This window comes from Prionailurus viverrinus, chromosome C1 (assembly GCF_022837055.1).
Source record: "Prionailurus viverrinus isolate Anna chromosome C1, UM_Priviv_1.0, whole genome shotgun sequence".
Classification (NCBI taxonomy): Eukaryota; Metazoa; Chordata; class Mammalia; order Carnivora; family Felidae; genus Prionailurus; species Prionailurus viverrinus.
The window spans coordinates 90,384,796-90,399,470 of NC_062568.1; the positions used below are offsets into that span (position 1 = coordinate 90,384,796).

The 14,675-nt window shown below is 36.7% G+C and overlaps 1 protein-coding gene across 7 annotated transcripts in view; it reads left to right on the forward strand.

The window, feature by feature from the left end:
* ZRANB3 (zinc finger RANBP2-type containing 3) overlaps window positions 1-14,675 on the forward strand; it is a 311,003-nt gene that overhangs the window by 243,982 nt on the left and 52,346 nt on the right. For 5 of the 7 annotated variants that reach the window (XM_047873303.1, XM_047873301.1, XM_047873302.1 and 2 more), the window contains 4 exons: window positions 4,140-4,259; window positions 7,111-7,230; window positions 9,816-9,995; window positions 10,782-10,934. In XM_047873303.1, coding sequence (XP_047729259.1) covers window positions 4,140-4,259; window positions 7,111-7,230; window positions 9,816-9,995; window positions 10,782-10,934 — 573 coding nt within the window. Of the gene's footprint in view, window positions 1-4,139; window positions 4,260-7,110; window positions 7,231-8,318; window positions 9,045-9,815; window positions 9,996-10,781; window positions 10,935-14,675 lie in introns of those variants that run through there. The other 2 variants (XM_047873305.1, XM_047873307.1) reach the window with 2 other exon arrangements.

Genomic DNA, 14,675 nt, shown 5'->3' on the forward strand with positions numbered 1-14,675 from the left:
AGTTACCATGGCAACGTATCTGGAATTTATAGCTCTTTAGTTTGAGAGTACTTCATTTCACTCTCTGAGGCACTGAAATCCAAGGCTAAAGTTCTTAATGGCCTCCATTAAGTCTCATTGTATGATGAATTTCTATTGTTTGGAAAATGTATACACACAAAATGTAGCGTGCAAAATCAGTCCTATGAGTTTATAGTTGTGTGCATTAATTTTAAATAGGTACTTTTCAATTTGGAAATGTCCCTGTTAAAAATTTTTTTTATTATTGCCAAAGCTACATACGATCCTAGTTTAATGAAGAAAAACAGCTATTTCAAAAAATATGTCTTCTGAACTTATTCCCCAGAGGCAACCACTTTCTGTTCTTTTAGCTGTTTTTTGGTTTTCGTTTAATATTTACTTCAAATCCCTCAGCAACATGTTTATATTGCTTCTTGGTTTGTATTACTGCTTGCTTTGTGTCTTTAGCTGTCATCAATTATTTGAGTTTCTGTGTATTTGAAAATAGCTTTATTCTACTTTTATTCCTGCTTTTTAATTTGGCTGGGTATAATTCTTAATTATAAATCATTTTCTCAGGGTGCCTGGGTGGTTCAGTCAGTTAAGCATCTAAGTTTTTTTTTTTTAATGTTTTATTTATTCTTGAGAAAGAGAGACAGAGTGTGAGCAGGGGAGGGGCAGAGAGGGAAACACAGAAATCTGAAGCAGGCTCCAGGCTCTGTCAGCACAGAGCCCGACACAGGGCTCAAACCCACAAACTGTGAGATCATGACCTGATCCGAAGTCGGACGCTTAACTGACTGAGCCGCTTGGTTTTGGTTCAGATCATGACCTCATGGTCATGAGATCAAGCCCCACATCTTGAGAGAAACTTCGGATTCTCTCTTTCCCTCTTCCTATGCCCCTCTCCCACTCATGCCCTCTTGAAAGAAAGAAAGAAAGAAAGAAAGAAAGAAAGAAAGAAAGAAAGAAAGAAAGAAAGAAAGAAAAGAAAGATAGGAAGGAAGAAAGGAATCATTTTCTCAGAATTACTACAGATATTGAGAAATCCAATGCACTTCAAGTCTTTTGTTTTAATTATTTTCCTCCCTTCCCTGGATGCTTAAAGAATTATTTCTTTGTTCCCAGTGTTCTAAAGTTTCATGATGATGGACCACACTCTAGGTCCATTTTCATCCATGGATCCTCAGAGGACCTATTCCATTTTCCATTTTGAAAACTCCTGCCCTTAAGTTTTATAAAACTTTTTTTTTTATTTCTCTGATTATTTTCTTTCCTCTGTTTTCTCTGTTGTATCTAGAAATTTTATTATTCATGTATTGCCGTCTTGGTTTGGTTCTCTAATTTTCTTATACTTTTATATTTACTCTATTATAATTTTTCATCTACTTCCTGGAAGATTTTCTTGGCTTCATAACCAGTGAATTTTTAATTCCTACTGTTAGATTTTTAATTTCCAAAAGTATTTCCGCCCCTTTCCCTCTTAGACACTCCATTTTTAGAGCATCCTGTTGTCTTACAAATGTAATCTCTTCTAGTTACACTGACTGGAAACTGTACATGGATATGACTTACAGACTATGGCCTTCAATAACGGATGATCTGACTGGATGTCTTGTTGAGGAACCCTCAATATTAGACTCTTTAGTCTTTTCTTTTTGGCTTGTCACATTCCCTAGAATATAATCAATTTATATGATTCTCCTCTCCTGTGTAGAAGGCATGGCCTCTTTGTCTTTTTGGAGATGTGGGAGGATAAGAAGGCTGAAAGAGAAGGGCAGATCTGCACATTTATTATGTAACTTTTATTTAATCCCTATGATTTTTGTAGAATAGCCTACCATCATTGTAGGATTCCTTTATCCATATACCTTCTGTTTTGTGCTCTCTAGAAAATAAATCTCTTGCTTTCTGCCAGAGTAGGTTGGAGAAGTACTCTATTGTGTGGAATAGGAATAGGAGAATATCTAGATCAGTGTTGGTACATGATCAACTCCTCAAATATTATTTTGACCAATCCTCCTGTTGTAGCCACACCCCCAACCTCACTTCCCTTAGCACCATTTCCTAAGCCTTTTTTACATTACCTCTATTCTAAACCTCTTGCTTGTCAACTTTCCATACTTCCACCTTAGGAGCTGTCAGGTTGGCTAATTAGTTACTAAGCATCTGTCTACTTTCTAATTTCCAAAGTTTTGTCACTATTAATTCCTCTTGAGTTCTCTGTATGCTTTACTGTCTTTTAAATACAACATTGAGGGGTGCCTGGGTGGCTTAGTTGATTGAGCGTCAGACTCTTGATTTCACCTCAGGTTATGATATTGCACTTCGTGAGATCGAGCCCCATGTCCAGGCTCTGCACTGATAGCTCAGGGCCTGTTTGGGATTCTCTCACTCCCTCTCTCTCTGCCCCTCTCCTGCTCACACTCTGTCTCTCTCTAAATAAATAAACAGTAAATATATAATACAGACAGACAGACAGACATACATACATACAGCATTTAGAGGGAGTCTAGGTTAAACGTGTTCAGCCTGCTCTCTTTTCCCAAAATTTCTAACTAGTTTTTTTTTTAAGTTTATTTATTTTGAGAGAGAGAGAGAGAGAGAGAGAGAGAGAGAGAGAGAGAGAACATGCTTGAGCAGGGGAGGGGCAAAGAGAGAGAGAGAGAATCCCAAGCAGACTCCGCCTTGTCAGCACAGAGCCAGATGAAAGGCTTGATTGAACTCACAAATTGTGAGATCATGCCCTGGGCCAAAGTCAAGAGTTGTTCACCCAACCGGCTGAGCGATCTAACTAGCTTTTAATAGTTAAGAGACTACATTTGTGTTTTAGATTAAATTGATGCTTTAAATTTGATTCCTATTTAATTCATCTCACATTGATTACTCATTCTTAATAGATAACTTGTCCTCAAGTTAACGAAGAAAAGCCTTTTTAGGGGCACCTGGGTGGCTCAGTCTGTTACTCATCTCTTGATCTTGGCTCAGGTCATGATCTCACTGTTCATATGTTTGAGCCCCAACATCGGGCTCCTTGCTGACAGTATGGAGCCTACTTGGGATTTTCTCTCATCTGCTCTCTGCACACTTCCCCTTCCCTCCTGCTGTCATGCTTTCACTCACTGTCTTCTCTCTCAAAATAAATAAATAAACTTTTAAAAAAAGAGAGAGAGAAAAGTCTTTTTTTTTTTCAACATTTATTTATTTTTGGGACAGCGAGAGACAGAGCATGAACGGGGGAGGGGCAGAGAGAGAGGGAGACACAGAATCGGAAACAGGCTCCAGGCTCTGAGCCATCAGCCCAGAGCCTGACGTGGGGCCCGAACTCACGGACCGCGAGATCGTGACCTGGCTGAAGTCGGACGCTTAACCGACTGCGCCACCCAGGCGCCCGAGAAAAGTCTTTTTAATCTGAGCTATCTTGATTTTCTCCTTTCTCCTTCACATTTTCTCCATATGTCCTTCTGTGTTCTTGACCTCCCTCCTGTTCCTTCATCCTGTCACTTCAGCCTCTTCTACAACCTTCTGCTTCTTGGAGACAAGCTTAGATCCCCTCATTGTCCATTTCCATTAGCCTATCTACATTTTGAATGCCCTATTTCTAAACCTACCTAAGCTTCTTAGTTAAAAAAACAAATGAATCAACTTTCCTTAACCCTTACGCTCCAGTCCCAGCTTTCTTAATTTATAGTCTTCTCTTAAAAAAAAAAAAAAAAAAAAAGTGCTGTTCATTCATTTCCTCCTTAACCCTATTCCACGTAGTCTTTTATATGAGCTTTCTTGAAAATGAGCTTCTAAACAAAACCACCACCTCCTTTTTGGCCATAGCCTAATTGACTACCTCTTTTCCATTGGAACTTTTTCTTCTCATTCTTGACTTGTTCTTGTTTTACTTCTCAAGGTGTTTTTGTTTGTTTGTTTGTTTTTATTCCCTGCCTTGTGTCTCTTTTTCCCTTTTCCCCTTAAATGTGGGCCTCTATTTCCTTAGGCTACCTTGAGAGCAAAGCACTTAGTTCATAGAAACTTACTGACTTCTGAAAAGTTTTTCATGCTTTATGAAAAGAAAGTGATGTAAGTGACATGATTTTTCAAATAAAGATTTGTATGACATTAATGGAGGTTTAACTTTTAATATCTAGGCAGGTGCTGTAAAGGACTATATTAAGATGATGCTTCAGAACGATTCACTTAAATTTCTGGTGTTTGCTCATCATTTAAGCATGCTCCAAGCTTGCACAGAAGCAGTCATAGAAAACAAGGTATGTTATTTTTCTATGAAATACTTTTTAGGATGCAGATTTTTAATATAATAAACATCAATTGTAGTCTTGTAATTGAGGTTTTTTGGCCTTCTTTAAATGATGGTATATTATTATTAGATTTTCTTCTTGCAAATTACACTAATATTATATATTACTATTATGTTGATGATACACTATTAAATTTTTTTCTTTTCTTCCAGGCTTATAATTTTCCACTAATCTAATTATCTGGGTTGACTAAAATATGCTGACTTGATAGCCTATATTGTGAATTTCAGTATTGTTACTGGATACACCATTTGAGATTGATGTAGACAGTTAAAAATTAAAATTCTTATATACCCTCAAGGCAGTCTTAGAACATGGATGATGTTGAGGGGAAACAGAGAATGAATTCAGCCAATTTTAGTGCCCAACTGCAGTCATACCTTTTAAACTTTAAACAGAGTATGTTGCCTGGAAGATTTAGTACAGGGGAATGTGAAACATATGGCCCAGGTACAGTATCAGGTAGGCTCTCCAAACCTGCTGGCCTTAACTGCATTTTCTTAGGTTCACCTAATTCCCCAACAGTCTTATCAGAGACAGCATCTGCCATTTTTTCTTTCAGAGTTTAAATCTGTCATCTCTCTTTATGTGCTGAGGGCTTTTGGAGATGCTCAGAAACTGCGAAGAAATTTCCTGACAAATTGTGTGAGCTTAATATACATGGAGTGGCAGAACCACTTGCCTGTGTAGGTAGATTTTTTACATGGAGGAATTAAGCCATGTTTTTTAAAACTTTGTATACATATTATGAGCATTTGGCAGTCTGTTTATTAACATTACCAAAGAAGTAATTCTCATGTTTCCTTCACAGACAGATTTATGATAACATAATAAAGTGCTATCTGTGAAAAGGTGTTCTCACATTGATTATCGTAGTGTTTTTTTAAATATTGATTCCTTTTTAAAAAAAATTTTTAATAATTATTTTTTTTTAATTTTTTTTTTATGTTTATTTTTGAGACAGAGAGAGACAGAGCATGAATGGGGGAGGGGCAGAGAGAGAGGGGGACACAGAATCGGAAGCAGGCTCCAGGCTCTGAGCCATCAGCCCAGAGCTTGACGCGGGGCTTGAACTCACGAACCGTGAGATCGTGACCTGAGCCGAAGTCGGACACTCAACCGACTGAGCCACCCAGGCGCCCCAATAATTATTTTTGAGAGAGAGAGAGAGACGCAGAATCTGAAGCAGCCTCCAAGCTCTGAGCTGTCAGCACTGAGCCCCACACGGGGGTCAAACTCACAAACCTCAAGATCATGACCTGAGCCAAAGTCAGACGCTTAACCAACTGAGCCACTCAGGCACCCCTCATATAGTATTTTTTTTAATGTGTATGTATTTTTGAGAGAGAGTGCAAGTGAGGAAGGGGCAGAGAGAGAGAGAATCTGAAGTGGGCTCACCCTGACATCAGAGAGCCTGATATGGGGCTCAAACTCAGTAACCATGAGATCATGGCCTGAGCTTAAGTCAGACACTTAACTGACTGAGCCACCCAGGTGCCCCTAATACCGTACAGTATTTTTAAAACACCTTTTGAGAAAGAGTTAATTAATCTTAGAAATATTTTTAAATGATTGGGGAATAAAATTAAATTCATAATATTTTCTAATTCTGATTCCATTAAACTTAAATCCTTAAAATTACTGGGATCTATTCTAAGTATGGCAGTCTGTCTCTTCTCCCCACTTCTGCTTTATTGATGTGTTTAGAATCCCATTTAACATCACTAACATTTAAAAATGATAGGTAGTCATGGGTTGGAGGCGAATTTCTCCCAAACTCTGTCTAGCCTGACTGTGTGTCTTTTCTTTAGAAAGACTGTCAGAAGATCTTATAATCTCTCTCATTGGATTTTAAATTGATCACTGATGAATTTATATGTTTGCGAAGACATACAAAGTTAATATGATACATTCTACTTAATGATTAACTTAAATATTTCCTTGTGAAAGTGAATATTTATATGTCTTGACTATTTAAGGCTGTGTTTTCCATAAAAGTGCTTATAAAATGAGACTACTATTTGAAATTCAGGACTTCTACTGAATTTTAGAAAGTTGAGTAATGAGTCATTTTTAACTACTCTCACACACACTGATTGCTCCCCTTTACCCAGCCCAAATCATCCCTAAAAGACAGCACTGTTCAATTTAGCACTTAATGTTTCCCTACTTTTAAAAAATGTGTGTGAGTGTCTTGGTTCCCCAACTCAATGGAGATGACCTTATCACATATTTCTTTTAAATTTAGAAATGTGAAAAAAATGAATTCAAATGGTACTCTAAAAAAGCTGTTTTCCCAATTAATATTGAAATACTTCAGAAATAAATGCACTATTCTTCATGAATCCTTAATAATGGGAGTAAAATCCTCTTTCTCCCTTCTCCCCTGTCTGGCTTTATTTTTATTTTAGAATTAGTGAACCTGTAACTTTGAAGTTAGCCTGATCTGTCATTTAAAGTTTGCATGTGAATTTTCATAGAATTTTACTGAAGACATTAGTTCAGTGATGATTTATGGAGCCCTGTTTTATACACGGCATTCACTTGGCATTGATGGTATGAAGATGAATTAGACACAGATCCTACCCTCAAGTAGATTAAAAGATTTAAAAATATGGAATTGTTATAAGAAGCATTAAGAAATTTGGTTAAGATTCTTCTTATATAACATTTACTAACCTTTCATCTTAACCCATTTCTGTTTTGTTATGTGAGCATAAAAATCAGGTATAAACTATATAAAATGAGATAGGTGCATCGGGGTTTGTGCTAATGTTGCCATCTCCCTTGTTGATACTAGACACGCTACATTAGGATAGATGGAAGTGTTCCGTCTTCAGAAAGAATACATCTAGTTAATCAATTTCAAAAAGATCCTGATACTCGTGTGGCTATCCTAAGCATTCAGGCTGCTGGCCAGGTAAGAAATTTCAGGTGTTAATTTGATAATGAAATGTCATTAAGATAATAAAAAGGTCATTAACCATAATTATAGCTTTATATCAAGATAAAAGTGTAATAAATATTCTACTTTGGAGAATATTTGAGAGAGACCTCAACACTTTTGACTCAAAGCTTCCTAAATTTTCAAGGAAAGAATTGCCTAGATGAGTATAGCTAATTTGATTGTAATACTTTTCCGTGACCTTTTTTTTTTCTTACTTTTAATTTGCATAGAATTTCCTTTCATTTCCTATAGCACACATCTTACTTGGTTTTACCAGAGCTTCTGAGGCAAGGTGGCCTGAGGGAAAAGAACTCTTCTGTCTGAGAACTTTTTATGGAGTGTCCCTGGTTTGACCCTTAAGATTGGGTTTGGCTAGAAGTAAATGAGAACCCAAATTAAGAATGACTCAAATACACAAAGTTTGTTCTCTTACGTAGACAGTCCAAGGTTTGCATGGTGGTTCCACAAAGTCCTTAGGTCTTAAGCTTCTCCTGTCTTTCTGCTCTGCCACTCCTAGCAGGTTATCTCTTAAGAGAGCTGCTGGAGTTCTTCCACATACCTGTGATCCAGGCAGCTGACTGGAGAAAGGCACGCTGCAGCCCATTCACCTGCAGTTAGCCCCATGGTTACAACTAACTTCAAGGAAAGCAGGAGAAAGTAGCCTTTGTTTTGTCTAGTCACACTAAAAATCAGGTGTTCTGTTACAAAGAAATAAAAACCAGATGGCTCTTGTGGAAGACCACACCATGCCATGTAAGGGAGATCCTCCTGGACTTTTTTTCTGCTAACATTCCACAATATTTTGATGTAAATGTCTAAGCCAGGAAACGTAACATAGGGAAAAGGAGTTGAGCATATTGAGGTGTGTCCAACCTGGTAAAGAGCATATCTGGCATCTTCTCTAGACTGTGGAATCTAAACCAGGGCCAGAGACCTGCTTTTAGCAAGCTAATTGACATCTATAAAATTGTACAGAGAAACTCCATGACGATGAAGAAGTTCCAGAACTCACTAGGAGTTCTAACCAAAAGGAGGAGTGTCTGAGCATTTCCCCCATGTTGGATGAAACTCTTGGTCATCTGAGTTTTATGTCTATTGAAATATTCTAGCCAGAGAGAGTATCCTCACAAAGATCTTTAAAAATGGAGTGCTCATAGCATGGGAGAAGAAAGGTTGGAGGAAGCCACACAGAAGGATCTGCTTGATAAAAAGACTTTTTGAAATTAAGATTGTATAGGGCACCAGTATTTTATTCAAGGCTTTATTCCTGAAGACCTGCTGTAATTCAAAATTTGTATACCTGAATCCTTGTATGTCCATAGGCATAAAGGAAAGTAGAAAGGGCTGTATTCTTAGGGCATGTGAATCTTCCACTATAGTTTAGTAGTATCTCAGAGGGACATGGGTCTTGCCAGCATATTTCCCCTTTATTCTTGTATGGTCATATGATGCTTAAAAGTGTCCATCCCTCTTTAAATACTCCTTCTTATTCTTCAGCATCATCTCTAACATTTTGTGGTGTTTCCTGTCCTAAATAGCAGCACAGTTTAGCTTGATGGCTATTTGGTTCACCATGTTTTTATCACTTCTAACTTCTGTTCCAAAGTGATACATCTTTAGTGAGAACTCATGCCCCCATCTAATGAATGCTAGTTTGACATTGTTATGTGATATAAAAATATTTGAAGGTAACAAAAAATAGCACAGCAGTTGCCAAAGTCATTCTCCAATGGAAGTTCCAGTGCATGTGAACAACAGTGTGGATTAGATGATTCTGTCAACGGATGGTAGGTATTTCTGTCAACCTCATAACATCCTTTACTACTGTGTGGTAACAACTTAAGCACTGTTCACATTTCACTCAGCCTTTCAACTTTAAGATCATGTATTTTTGGACACATTCTTTGAAGATATTTGTATTATTTCTCATATATTGATTATAAAACAAGACTTAATACTTATTCATGTCACACTGTTTCAGACTGATGTAACATGCAATTGCACAAAAAATTCAGTTGTGTTACATACTGAGATACAAACCAGTAAACAAGGGTTTTGAGATGTGGGAGAAATTTCATAGGAAGAGAACATTGTGACTGGAGACATGATTTTCTTGCTTTATAGAACAACACTGAACTAAATGAATAGAGGAAGTCATTGCTGTCTGCCTAGTTGCTATGGATACCATGTGTTAGAAATTATATTCTCGTTTATAATTCATTTTATTAGATTTTCCAGTGGTAATGTGAATCCAGTCCTCATCAGAGGATAAAATGATTTTGTTTATATATATATCCATCAAACTGACTTTTGAAATTACTGAAGTACCTTTTAAATGTGTTTTTTGTAGTTTACCTGGCCATTTGCAATAAGCAGTCTTCATTTGCCTTTCATGAATTAAATTTTCTTAATTTGGCTTAAAATGAAAGACTGATTTATTTTTAAGTCCTTCAGCTTTCTCTTCTTGTTCATTTAACATGTTCAGAAAGACTTTATTATATACGGCTCTATGTTACATTCTCAGTTTATTTGCATCTCAATTTCTTTATTTTGCTTAGGGTTTGACATTTACTGCTGCAACTCATGTTGTATTTGCTGAGTTGTATTGGGACCCTGGTCATATAAAACAAGCAGAAGACCGTGCTCACCGAATTGGACAGTGCAGTTCTGTGAATATTCACTACCTTGTTGCAAATGGGACCCTAGACACCCTTATGTGGGGAATGTTGAATCGAAAGGTAAAGCTTGAATTCAGGGTTACCATTGTACTCATTATTATGCAGAGCCTACATAAGTTAAGAGGCTGAGTTGTAGTGTTTTCAGGCAAAGGATATCCAGGTACACTAAGGTAGTGATAAGGACCAAGTTTAGAAAGGCTTCAATTGGTAGTACCTTACCTCTCCTCTGTGATAAGGAAGAGACATGAAGTTTTCCTACTGCCTTCCAAGGCCTTCATCTACCATTTTGGAGGCCAGAAGAGGAAGAGCTAGCAAGGAAGCATAACATTTTCAAACCTCAAGTCCTTTTTGTAAGCTAAGAATAAACCGTTACTCAAGGATTGAGTTCCCAGCTAATTTTGGACAGAAGACAGCCTGTACCTGGACTCCAGAAAGGGTAGGAGGGATGTTGCTTGCTCTTTCCACTCACCTGTCTTTTTCCTCCCCAGCCTGCAGGGGTATTTACAGAAAGGATTTGACTAGTTATTAGAGCATGTTTTTCAAGCAATGACTAGATATTCAAAATGGCCAATCATATGTAGGTTCAATTTCAAAGTTTATAAATATCATAATAAAATTTTTTTTGAGAAAAACTTCTGTAGTTGGACATTTTCCTCATTAAGTATAGGAATCATTGACTGTTGTAATTTTGAAATATTATGTTACTAAAATCCAATGATAGGTTGAAACGATAAGAGTTTATTCTTATGGATTACTTGTGGTTTAAATGCAAAATCACATTACGGCTTAGCAAGGGTCTGCTATGAGAGAACTTTTGTAAAATTCACATGCCTTTTCCTCTTACAGACACAAGTTACAGGGAGCACACTGAATGGTCGGAAGGAACAACTTCAGGCTGAGGAAGGTGATAAGGAAAAATGGGATTTCCTGCAGTTTGCTGAAGCTTGGACTCCAAATGAAAGTTGTGAAGAGCTCAGGAATGAAATTTTGTTCACTCATGTAAGAGCATATAACAAATTCTTTTCTCTATTTTTTTTATTTTTTAATATACTGAAACTATAACTTTGTCATTTATTTCTTAAGTAGCCACGATTCATTGTTTATGCTGTTGAAAGGAGCTTCCCCATAAAAGCTGGAAAACCTCTTAGAACCACAAGACGACATTGCAAGGAGGCTGCACCAGTGGCTCGTATCTTCCAGCAGTTACATACCAGTGCTCTCTGTTTAGCCCCTTAGAAATGCATGCTCAGTAGAATCCAGTGTTCAGAAGAAAATATCGGTGGCTGTATTTATGATCCTGAGGATATGGAAAGATGTATTAATTTTGCCACAGAGTGTAACACAAACAGGTCACAGACTCAGTAGAGATGTTTGCATTACAGTGTCCAAAGTATCTAACAATTTATACAACTTAATTAGTAAAACACAAATGAGCCAACAGAAAAACAGGTGAAGAATGTGAGCATTACGAGGACCCTTGAGTAGCCAGTAAACATGGAAAGAAACTCTGCCTCACCAAGATAAGGCAAATTGTACAGGCGCATTTTCCCTTTACAGTTAATAAGTAATCTGTGGTGTGGCTCTTTGAGATTATGTGACTGTCCTGTTTCCAGAACCTTTCATCTGGTAGTCTTAGCATTCACTATGATCTTTGTCTGAATCAGTTTTTAAATAGTGGTTTTTCTTTTTTTTTCTTTTTTTTATTATTTTTTTAATGTTTATTTTTTGAGAGAGAGAGAGAGAGAGACAGAGTGTGAGTGGGGGAGGGGCAGAGAGAGAGAGAGGGAGACACAGAATCTGAAGCAGGCTCCGGGCTCCAAGCTGTCAGCACAGAGCCCAATGTGGGGCTCGAACTCACAAGCTGTGAGATCATGACTCGAGCCGAAGTCAGACGCTTAACTGACTGAGCCACCCAGGTGCCCCTAAATAGTGGTTTTTCTAATTCTGTCTTTGCTTCTGTCTTTATTAGCTGGCATTTTTCTGTAAAGACAAACTTTATTTTTCCTCATTTAAAAAATATCACTGTGAGCTTGGGAATTCTGTTACTATTAATGTGTTATAATCCTTTACTTTTTTTCTTTGTTTTTCTTAAGATATGGTTTATGGAAGCTCCTTTCTCTCTTTTCTTTGATTTTTTAAACAAGTCCCTGCATTTCTTTGATTGCTTCCTTGCTTTTTGACAAACAGTTTAAGATTGACCTTTTATTATCTTTGCCCCAGACCTGGAACTGGACATTTCTTTAAGGAGCCTTGATTCCCTTTGCTGGGAAGTGATATTTAGAAATCAGGGTGTTGTTTTTTGTTTTGTTTTGTTTTGTTTTTATTGCTCTGGGATGTCATTATTTCTAGGCTCTTTTCAGTGTATACAGCGATTTACATGCACATACATACATTTTGTCAGAGATAGGTTAATATGTATGTATGTATGTATATGTGCATATTTAGTTCATAAGTTCACTCTGAGACTCCAGTTCAAATCCAGCACCACCGGGTTCTTTTTCTCCTCCCATCTGTGCAGACATAAGCATTTATGTTTTTCCCTTATCCAGCAGGAAGATCTCTGTTTCTTGATATCATCAGTGTAGGTGCTCTGTGGCTCTGTCCTTCCATACATGCAACACACTTTTAAAATAACTACTACACTAATACCATACTTTACACCTATTAGATTGGCAACAACGGAAATACTTAACATACCAAAAATGTCAGGAACATTTTATATACCAAACGCTTCATATACTGCTGGGTAGGAGTACAAATTGTTGTAACCCCTTGGGAGAGCAATTAGGTAATATCTGGTAAAGTTGGAAATGCCCTTAAACCAAACCATTCCATTTCTAGGAATGTCTTCTCACCCGTGGGTAGAAGGATATATGTAGAAGAATGTTTATTGAATCAGTTTTTGCATTGTTAAAGATTAGAAATAACCAAAATGCCCTGATGGGTATTTAGAAATTAACATGAATGAATTACATTTATGTCTTAACGTGACCAGATTTTGAAAACATGTGATTTTTAAACTGCATAGCCCATACACACAAATAATATTGTGTATTTATGAATACATATGTATACATAATGAAATATACAGACATTGGAATAACCCATATTAAACTTGTAATATTGATTTTATCTGGAAGGAGGAGAATGAGTCTGGGAAAGAGTAAAAAATATAGTAGCAACTTTAACAGAAATATTTAATTTTAAAGAAGAATAGGAATTTGGAGACCTGGGTGGCTCAGTCAGTTCAGCATCCACCTCTTGGTTTCAGCTCAGGTCATGATCTCATGGTTCATGGGTTCAAGCCTCGCTTGGGATTCTCTCTCTCTCCCTCTCTCTCTCTGCCCTTCCTCTGCTCACGTGCACTTTCTCTCTTTCTCTCAAAATAAAAAAACTTAAAAAAAAAAAAGAATAGGAATTAAACAGTACAGTATTACTATTTGTAAATTTTGAATGGCGGGTACATTTCTGTATAATAATAAATACTATCAGAGAACATTAGAGAAGCTTATAATCATTCAAACTGTCTGCTTCTTCCTAGCCCCTTTGGTGCCATGTGGTGTGAAATTTGGGAGCTCAAATTTTTTATTTGAGTACAGTTGACACACAATGTTACATTAGTTTCAGGTGTGCAAAATAGTGTTTTGAAAGAATGAATTTTAATTTTTGAAAGATATTATAGGAATAAAATTAAAGTCTGTAAAGTTTAGTTCCATAGGAAGAAACAATGTTTTTTATGTGGAATCTTACTAAATTTTGTATGCATTTTATTTATAGGGCTGGTACTTTTTTTTTTTTTTTTTTAGGATACTAGAATGCCATTCTATCAAATATAGCTTAAAAAAAATCAAAGGATCACTTCTAAGACATTTTTCTTTTGCTTAAAAAACTACTTTCCTTTTGGTAGTGTTTATATATTTTGGTCTATAAAAAATCAATAAATACTTAAAATCCTAGGTATTTTTTTTTTAAATTTTTTTTCAACGTTTATTTATTTTTGGGACAGAGAGAGACAGAGCATGAACGGGGGAGGGGCAGAGAGAGAGGGAGACACAGAATCGGAAACAGGCTCCAGGCTCTGAGCCATCAGCCCAGAGCCCGACGCGGGGCTCGAACTCACGGACCGCGAGATCGTGACCTGGCTGAAGTCGGACGCTTAACCGACTGCGCCACCCAGGCGCCCCAAAATCCTAGGTATTTTTAAAATATGTAACTAAAATTATGATTTGTAGCTGTTTGTTCTCTAAGATTTCCTAACTATTGAATTATGTTTAAGTGTTCATTTTTAAGATAAGAATTAAGAATTTAAAATGCATTTTCCCATGTATATACATGTTTATTGTTTTAACTGTATTTGAAGAAAAATATATATCCACATATTAAGTTTTTAAAAAATCACCCAGTCACCTTTACCAAATCTTACTCCCCTGAGCCAGGTGTTTTTCTTTTACACTTTAGTCTTACCTCACACAGATTTTTCAGTGTATGTCATTTTTTTAAATAGCACATATTTATTTTTTTATTTTTTACTGAGGTAAAAATGGTATATAACATTTTAGTTTCAGGTGTACAGCATCATAATTCAGTTTTTGTAAACTCTTAGCCTCCTTCATCCATTTCAGTCATGCCCCAACTCCCTTCTCCGCCTGATAACCACCAATGTGTTCTCTGTATTTACGAGTTTGGCTTAGTTTGGTTGGTTTGGTCTTTTTAGACTCCATACATAAGTAAAATCATATG